The following is a 10,384-nucleotide window of genomic DNA, read 5'->3' as shown; positions in this document are numbered from 1 at the left end:
CCGGGTTGGAGAAAGGCTAGAATTGGATCATTTGAACTAACTTTAAAAATCAGTTACACAGATCCAAATTGAACTGCTGAAAGAGACCTTAGAGATCGCCATTGCACTCCTTATTTTAGGTATGTGGCTAACCTAGTATCACCAACCAAATTAGTCAAAGAATTCAAGATAGAAATCCATTGTCGAAACCCTTGCCTGGCACCAGTGTTGGAACCTGGCCTTCTCCTAAATGCATGTGCGGTGATTTTTATAGCACAGCAGGAGCTCAGTACATGTTTACTGAAAAAAAAATTAACTGAATAAATAATATTGAATGGATTTTCAATGAATGAATAAGTCAGAGAGAAAATAATCTTGCCGCTGTCAAATTTTACCTTTTCATTTCTTTAAATTCCAAATGTACTGAAAAAAGGACAAGAGTCTTCTCTTTTAAAAACGTTTATTAAGCATTGCTAGATGACGTTGCATGATGTATCACACACATCATGCGAGTAAACAGCACTCCACAGGAATCCATACAACAGCTCATACAGTGACAATAAAAATAGTTGATTCCCATTACAGTTTTCATCCAAGTAGAGTGTCATTATATCCTTCCATGAGATCTGATCTCATAATTAAGATTACCCTTCCATTCTAAACCAACCAACCAAAAACAATAAAAAAAAAAAAAAAAAAGCCCAACCACAACAAAAGGCCATAGGGACATGACCAAAAGTCCAAAATTTGACTCCAGAATATTACAAAGTATCCACCTTTTGAAAGATTTGCCCCTAAAATTTGTGTGATCTGACACTTGGGTTGTTTTTACTGCCAGCAGCAAGTGAGACTGTATTTGCTAACAAGGAGCAGTACACTGACACGTATCCACTGAAAATTCTTGAGGTAATAGATTTTTAAATTTTACTGCTTAAAAAAAAAAATCTGTTAATTTCCAAGTCCTGTCCAGCAGGACATATCTGTTGGCAGGAAGATTCTTTTCCTCTTTTTATCTTTGTCAAATATGTACACATATTTTCATATACAACCTGTGTCTTTGTCTTTTCTAAGCACATGATTTATTTTAATTATTCACCATACATTCATCAGGAAAAGTTCAATTATATACTATGATACATGAAGAATACAACAAAACCGGCTTTTTATATAAAGCTAACATAAAAGCAAAGACCAAGAAGAGCAAAATAACATTATACAAAATATCTTGGTATTGATAAAGCCCACTGTGAATGATTACATGTATATAGCCAAACACCATGTGGTTCCACATCTGTGTAGACGTAGATTACAAATAACATATTGCCAAAGACAAGCTGTAGGAAACAGATCAAATTCCTGAAGCTCCATATATTTACTTTTATTTTTAATGCTTTTCTGTAAAGTAGTTTTGTCCTAATTGGAGCTATAAAGGCTGACAGCCATTCCAACCTACGTTTCAAATTTTAATAATCAGCATTCCTTTTTTTTTTTTTTGCAGTTTAAAAGTACATTTCAATAATAATGTCTTCAAATTATGATGTTTAATACCCTTTTAAAAAATTCTTTAGCTTAAAAATAAACACTGAATTTAAGAAAAATATATTGGCTAACCTGCTGTTCCAGAGATAATACAGTGGGTTAAGGTAGCAAATGCAGCCTATATACAAGACTAAAGATACACTGTCTCATCAGCACTTTAAATACAGGGGCCAAGGAACACTCACAAAAAATATATGGCTCTTTAGGTAAGAAATAAAGTCAAGTGAAAAAAATAAGGCACTAATAACATATATAAATGTTATATACTCTCATCACACAAAGCACCATATGGAAGGTTAAGGAAGTATACATTAGTGCTATTGGAAAAGGGAATTTATTCCCCATTCCTTACTTTCTTTTCAGTAATTAATGCATAAACATTGAAACGGTAGGGGGGGGAATTATATATTATACAAAAATCACAACTCATGGAGCCAACAGCAGGAAATATTCATTTGGAAATAAGCTGATTACTCTAACAATGTAAGAAGTTAAAGTCTTCGAATACTCCCTATTTTCCAACATTTTCACCTCAATGGGATCTGTTACTTCCTATTCCAATTCTCTTTCAGGGATCTCTACATAATATTACCATCTAGTTTCTCATTTTATTTCTCCTGCCTCTTTTAAAAAATATACTCAAAATAGTTTCCTCCACATAGTTTTATGAATACCAAAGTTAATAGTATGACAAATGAAATGTAGAAAAAGTTAAAAAATAAAACCACATACACATTTTCCAATATCATTGAAAGAGAAAATCTCTTTTCAGCTAGGCTCATTTTAAACATGAGAAATATTGTAATTTATATTACCTGGAAATTGGTTACAAATTTTACAGAAAACAAAAAATACACAATTTAATGAAATGATGGACAAGATCGTTAGAAACCACTAGTGAGAGTCGTTCATTTTAAAATTCAGAAATTTCTTCTCCTTTGCTATTGTTCATGAGAATATAATTAAAATGGGACATATTATGATAATTCAAATGGGAAATGGCTATATCTAGAGCTGTAATTTCTGAATATATAGCAATAACAGATTAAACACTGAAATTTATTTTTTAGCATTTTACACTCTTTTGAAAAAAGAGAATATGAATAATTTAATTGCCCCATAGTTTTGCAATAGATATACACATATAAATATATTTGTTTCATGAATATATCTCATGCCCAATTTTATTTAAAATAAAAACAAAACCAACTTGTAGTTTCTTAATAATGTATTAACATTTTAATGCCACTGTTGTGTTCCTTCTACACATTATTTCTGTGATCTTTCAGAATTTACTACTTATTAATAATTGATTTCAAATAAGCAACAAGTTTGCCAATTAATTTTTACATTAAAAATCTATAAGACGTTGTTCTTGTCAAGGTACATGGTAATGTGCATATATAAACCAATTACTGTTCTGGGTCATAAGAAATATGATTGGTCTATTCTTTTCAATGCCATATACAGAATTTTAATTATGATGAAAATGTTCTAATAACAAAATTAAAGCATTGCCATATGAAACTTAAAAAAGGGGCCTGAGGGAAAATGTTTGTAGTCAGCTGATAAAAACTCATGATACTTTGTCTAGAATTTTCTTTATAAAGCACACCTATTTTTTAAAAACTAAAAAATTCAAATATATAAAACATTTAGATAGTTTTTACTTGAAAGAAGCAGTTAAAGTATATTTGGACATAGAGGAAGTAATATGTTAATGAAAAAATATTATTTTTAAGAATTTGACTGGACTATTGAGACGATTTCATTAGGTGAATACCTAACAACTTCCCAGGGAACTGATGATCAACAGCACAGGATCTCAGCTAGAAGGAGAAATCGGAAATAACATTATTTCAACAATTACGGGGGCCCTTAACACCCAAGTTTGACTTTCCCTTGGACTCTTCCATAACATATACCCAAACTATGCTAAATATACCTGAATGTTACTTATACCTAAATCGTATCACTGAAGATGTTGAACATTTGCAAATGACAAATGGTTTCTCTAGAATAAGGCTAATGTCACGTACATTCAATGTTACTACTTTATATTATCAAAATGTCTAATAATGTTCACGGAGTATGAACCCGTGCTCAAATCTTATATACAAATGCTATACTACTTAAAGCCAGTCCCAAGTCCAAGCTGTAGGACTTTTTGCTGACACAAAGACCCAAAACCAGACACGTGGCCATTTTGGATGAATCATAAAGGACTTGGGATCAGGTCTGATGAATATCCACATGCGCTCTCTGTCCAATTAATAAGCAAACACAACACTGACTTTACAACATTCATGAAGCAATTTCTGAAGCTTGGTCTTAGAGTATTATAGGCTCTCTGATCCAACTGACATCTGTTCATTTTATTTCTTGTCAGAGGGGCTAGGCAGGGGTCTCCAAATCCCATCAAGAAGAGGGGTGCTCCTCACATATTTCAATTTACAAAGTACGCCAAGGTGAATTTACTACCAGAGCCAAACTATGGAGTCCTTTCAGAATTTGAATTTCATTTCACTAGTCAACAGAGTTAGTGAGATGGAATTTAATCCACAGTTGGCCAAGACGGGAAGGGGACAGAAGAGGGAAAAACCTAGATTACTAGGAAATCTAAAGAAAACGGGAACTTCATGTTGAAGTATATGAGCATTACTTCAAAAACAGGGAAGAAAGTCACTTAATAATGACAGTGACAAAAATAAAACAGTGACAAAAATGTGGGATAAACTTGAAAAACAAAAATATTTTCTATGCCAGTAAGTCTGTATGACTTAAGTGCTGCAGAGTTAAATATACCTAATTAAATTTCTTTTATAAGCTGAAAGGAAGTGACAAAGAGGCAGTGGTAATATTTTGTGTATTTAAAAAATAATTTTTTTGCCTTTAAAGTAATATTATTCTCAAAAAAGTCACTTTTTTAGCCAAAACATAAATAAAAATTAAAAAGAATATAGATCGTGATACACATAATTACATCCTTCTATAATTGGCAATCAGTACCAGGATCTAAGAGCTGTGTGATTTATGACGGCTTCAGCTAATGCTCCAAACAGACAATTACAAGTCTCACACTATGTGACTCTCTACTTCTTGGATTTTGATAAAGTCGGCTAAAGTACTACTCTCGTAACAGGGATCTACAGTAGCAGTCCCACATTCACAATTGGCTATAAAATGTGTATTAGCCCCATCCTCAAACCCAGAGTTATAAAGGAGCTCTACTGCATTTCTCCTTTGAGGATTTGCATCATCGGGTTGCATTTGAAAAGGTCACATTTCACAATCCTGAATAAATCCCAAAGTTTAGAACTCTGGTTCAGACCACGTGTTAATGCTTCTCTAAAGTTATTTCAGTTTTATTATATAATTTAGATGTATGTATTAAAAATGGGATTTTGCAACTTATTTTCCAGAAGAAGGAGATCATAATTAAATTACAGAAATTTTAAAAAATAATGCTCAAGGTGGCTGTTGGTGATAGTTTTGATTTACTACTAGTTTCTAGCCAGTGGAATTTTTATAGTTTTCATGAAAAATGAAAATGAAGTTAAAATGCCGTAGAAGTGAACTTAAGATTTTAACAAACATTACAGCTAGGTTATTAGGTAACATTTATTAATTACCTGTTATGTTTGAGCTCCTGATATCAATTTTTAGAATTAGTGTAATTTCAGGAACTTAGCTATGTTTTTTTTTCTGAGGATATCTTACTTGTTTTAAATTTTTGGCTCTGATTTCTACCCTCCTCCTCACCCCAAATTTAAAGAGGTGACTTATATTTACTAATACTGTCATTCTACTGTCTCCATCAAAATATATGTAACCCCTTCTTTAATTCTGTCAAATTACTTAAATGGCACAAGTATTTTAAAGTGCATTATTGAATTTTAAGGCTATATTTATAATAGACATTAACACAAAACAATAAAGCTGACAACAAGAAAAATTACTTTCAATAACTCGGATAGATTTCAGCAGCAGGTAAAAAAAGATATGCATGTAATCCATTGTAAAGACTCACATTAAGGCATATGGGCAGTTTGCTATAAAATTAAAAAATAAAATGGCTTTTGGCATGATTTAAAAAAACGTACTTAATGAAGGATGTCAATCTCATTTAGGCCACTAGCTTTTTCTATAATTATAAATTTAACAGGCAGCATAAAGTCAAATGTTAAACACAACTGCGATGTTTGACAAGGGAGAAGCTGGATCAATGTCTTGGCAGATGGACTTAATTTGACGAAGCTCAAGAAGGTATATTGATGGTTTGCACGTGCCAGAGCGAGCTTCTCACCTGTCTCATTTTTCCTCCTCTTTTGCAGTGAAGAGGAGCTAATTAGAGTCAGCAGAGGAATGGAGAAAAGCCAGACTGACTGGACAAGATTACAGTGGTTTGATGATATTTTAGGGGAGCCAAGGGCCATATATTTGGGTGGTAGGACTGAATGATAAAGGCTCAGCTAGGGGCTTGGGGCTCAAGAGATGGTGGGTGGCAGAGGACAGGCCATTTCCAGATAGGCACCGCTGAATCCTGATACCACAGTCCAGAAAGCACAGTGAGAGATAACAAGGTTGTGATCTTGTTGTGTTTAATTATCTTTGATTGCTTTCCTGTCTGTTCTATCTTTAGGATCAATAGCACCTATCAGAAAATCAAAGTGGTGGCAACAAGCGGTTGCTTGTACCAAAAGGTTTGACCCTTCTTCTCTTCTTAACTCCACATGCAGAACGTCTTAGGAAGCTTCTGGGATTCTTCAAAAAATGAGTGTTTCATGTTCTTCCAGACTTATAAGCATCCCAACAAACTACCAAACCTTACAAATAATCAGATTTATTTTTTGTAGATAACTGCGATCATTCATGATTTCCAATATATTGCTTCCTATTTCTCACAATGGCATAATTAAGTTCCTTTGTGGTGCAACATGCATGAACATGGATAGTATTTTATTTTAAAAATGTGCCAAACATTATCAGTTTAGGTATTTCCTTTAAATCCCTCAAATTTTAAAAAGGGGCAATCCAAATATCAATGGATCTTATAGGCATCCCACATTATCTTATAGACATCTCATTGCATTTTCTTTATTGGAATAAGATGGACTTTCCTTTATGAGTTTTGGCCACATATTTATTTGGCTAATCAAGCAGGAGGGAAATTATCCTGCAAAAGATGCTTTTCTTTAAAAACTCCTACATAATCTTTCTTTTTCTCCAAGAAAAGGGTCTCAAATATATGGTTTCATTCACTGAAAACACAGTAAAATTTTATTACAAATATCTTATAAAAAACAAATTTCAAAAGTTATGGAAATGTGTACATAAAGTGATAAAAATATATGTAAAAGTTCTTCGCTGATGCTTTGTACTAGAGAAGTAAAAACAATCTCGATGTCCATTCAATAGGGACTAATTAAGTAAAGGATAGCCCCACAATGGAATATGTAGTAATTTACAAAAGAATGAGGTAACTCTATTTAAACACTTATGGAAAGGTGTCTACTAATGTATAATAAATGAAAAATAGTCATAGAACATTAAGACTATTATTCTATTTGTATAAAACTAATACACATGGACATATACAAACACACACATATTTGCAGAAAGTTTCTGGAAGGATGCATATCAAAACATTAACAGTGGTTACCCCTAGAAAATAAGGGGTGGGGCAGAGAAGATGAATTTGTATTTTATAATTTTATAGGGTTTGATTTTTTTAAAGGAGTATATATTACATTTACAATAAAAAGTGACAAGCTTTGGATAGAATGCTATTTATTTTATGTGTACGCTTCTTCTTCTAAAGTAGCTTTTAGAATTTATCCCAAAAGTTACTACTGTTTTACGTTCAATGTTGGCACCAACATATAAATAATCCTTCTTATTTTCTTCTTTCTTTTTAAAGATCTTGACAATACTTAGTAAAAACGTTTACAAATTACTATTTTAAGTCACTATCAGGGAAAAGCCCAATATATACCAACTTTGAAAGAGAAAAATGCATACATTAATTTTAAAAAAATCTATGAAATAGAAAAATGAAAACCCTGTGCAACACTGTGTACAGTATCTCAAGCATTGGTGAAAGAGCCTTCATTGATAACAGACACCAGTTTGTAGCTGGGAAATTGGAACGTTTCTAAATAATATAAAAGTATCTCCAAAAGATAAGTTATTCAAAGGAAGGAATAAAAATCCCTGAGTAGGTCAAAGACAAGAGATACAGTAACCTAAGAAAATAGATTATCTAAGACCAGAGAGTATATTATTTAGCCAGTTGGTATATATGTATGTGGCATTTGTATTTATATGCAGCTAAGGAAATATTATATATGTGTGTATGTAGGATTACATATATATACACACACACACATGATACATACACATATCCACTAGATTTAGAATTCATAACATTCACATATTGTCAAGCTAACACGTAAGTCCAGAAAAAATGAATTTACAAAAATTAAGCACTTTTATGACAGAATGACAAGGATTTAGGATAGGAATTTTCATTCTCTTGTTTTAATACTGGAGCAGATACAATAGGCACTCAAAATTATTTCTTTGATGGATGGATGGATGGATGGATGGATGGATGAATGGTAAGATGAATTCGTGAAATTAGAGCATCACTTTTTCTTGCAGTGTGTCATGCTTTAGAAATATGCCATTGTAGAGTCATAAATGGCACCCTCTCCTCTACCTGAACATAGACTAGTCCAGAAATCGCAGGATAGCTATTCTGAGTGTTACTCAGAAGGAGTGGAATTGTGCTAGCTCATTATCCATGCAAGCAAACTTCACTATCATGGACTTTTTAGGCCTAATAAAAATGATAAGTACTTTTCTATTTCAGAGCCCAAGACAAACTATCCATGTTAATGCATGTTTTATCACAGAATTTATTATGATTCAGATAAGGCTGCTGACAAATAATGCTACATTGATGCAGACGGGTAATTCTAAGGATTTGGAGATAAGCACAAACTTCAGACTTCTTAGGGGTCTTTACCCATTATTCTGATGAACTTTCATGATGAAAACAAAGGAATAACATAGTTCAGTTGCTCATCCTTGTCTACTTTTTAAAGACATCTCAGTTTGGTAAAACTTCCTGAAGATATTTCCTTCATTTTTCCAAAACTGTTTCTATTTCAGAAAAACCCATGAACACAAAAAGTTGTGTTTTCAAATGACTCCATCCATAAAGATATCAACACATTTGATAGTATTTGAGCAGTAAGCATAAGAAAAACTCTTCAAAACTGTATTTTTTTAAATGAAAATCTTGGAGACTGTTAAAAAGATAAAAAAGAGAAAGAGAGAGAGAGAAAGAGAGCTGAGGGTAGTAAGTGGGTTTACCAATACTATCACAACTTGACCTAAAGCAGAATTATCTGTAATTACAAGCTGATTAAAAAATTAGAACAGTGATTTGTTTAAAGGCTTAAGCAGTTTTTGCTACAGCGAATTTGTTTTTTAAACTAAATAATCCCATCTGAAGGATTTGTTCATTTAGTAAAACATGTATGCCAAAATATAAGATCTGAAAAGACTGAACATTCTGGCCTTGAGAATTTCCTAAAAGCAGCCTATCAGTTTCATCAGTTAATAAAGTTTGATGATCTTTGAGGTGACCTTGCACAAATTTCTGGTGTATGTGTGTGTGTGTGTGTGTGTGTGTGTGTGTATGTGAGAGAGAGAGAGAGAGAGCAAGGAATAGAAAGGGTCAACATCAAAATAGACTGTTGTCTACATTGACTTTAATTCAGCATATTACCAAAATATGCCCAGAAAGGAACTGTCCTCTTTAAATACGTCTATGAAAAAATGGAAAAATAGTGTAGAGGCATAGAAGTTGACAAATACAAGGTTATTGGACCTAGTTTTAATACATATACTTATATTCACACACATTCACACCCCTGCACATATATACTCCAGTAACTCATGATTCTTCTCAGTAATTTTGTTTCATTAGTTCCCTTTTGGGCATTGAGATTTCTAACAATTACAGCATCCAAAGGATGGAGGAATTATACTGCTTGGGCCCCAGGTAAAGACAGGTGCATATGGTGAGCCTTCATCTTCTGAAAAGTGGCCTCGCTTGTTTGTACAGGTGGGATGATTTCAGCTATTCACACCAAGTCTCAGAAGAGGGCCTGCAAGGAGGTTTAGGTACAAAGAGGGTCCAAACAACGCTTAAGAGAGGCATGCTCAGACAATTCTGAGGATAACTGGTTCTTAATTAAAATATTTTCTTCCAAGAACCAGTAAGAAGGTCAGAGCTATGATACAGATATTTATAGTCTATGAAAGTGACCATTTTTCAAAAGCAGCAAACTGTATAAGGAAAGGACAGGATACCATGTAGGGAGTGCACCGGCACGAGAGGCATTGTGGCTTGCAGAGAACCACAGGGAGATGGGACAGGACGCAGTGTTTCTCAAGATGTGACTCTCAGATGAGTGTGCCATTCTGTGTGGCTCCTACCCGGCCTGGCCTAGTTACATGAAATCATCCGCATTTTACCAGTGCATTCCTGTCCGTGATCTCTTTCTCTGTTTTTTACAAAGGCAATAGATAGGAAATACAAATAAACCTGAGGGGGGAAAAGACAAAAACAAATTAGGAGGAGAGGCATTTAGGTTTACATAGTTGAACAGTTCCCACTTTCCATTTTTTGTCTTGCAGTCTTTTACAAATAATCGCCATTTAGCAATGCATACAGATGAACAGGGGGGAGATACCTATGTCATGAAGTGTTCTTTACTTCTGTAACATTTCATTCCGTGTTAGCTCTCTGTGGTTCTCTCCTCCTTCTAAGAGCCTCTATGACACCAGTTTG

At 33.5% G+C, this 10,384-nt stretch overlaps 1 protein-coding gene across 1 annotated transcript in view; it reads right to left on the bottom strand.

Annotated features, from left to right (window-relative positions):
* Positions 1-422: 422 nt before the first annotated feature.
* Positions 423-10,384, bottom strand: part of RNF217 (ring finger protein 217) — a 133,010-nt gene continuing 123,048 nt past the window's right edge. The window contains exon 7 of the mRNA XM_038525496.1: positions 423-10,138. Coding sequence (XP_038381424.1) covers positions 10,065-10,138 — 74 coding nt within the window. The 3' untranslated portion in view covers positions 423-10,064. The remainder of the gene's footprint in view (positions 10,139-10,384) is intronic.

Source organism: Canis lupus, chromosome 1 (assembly GCF_011100685.1).
Source record: "Canis lupus familiaris isolate Mischka breed German Shepherd chromosome 1, alternate assembly UU_Cfam_GSD_1.0, whole genome shotgun sequence".
Classification (NCBI taxonomy): domain Eukaryota; kingdom Metazoa; phylum Chordata; class Mammalia; order Carnivora; family Canidae; genus Canis; species Canis lupus.
Note: the sequence above shows the minus strand (reverse complement) of the source record. Positions and strands in the feature narration are given on the sequence as shown.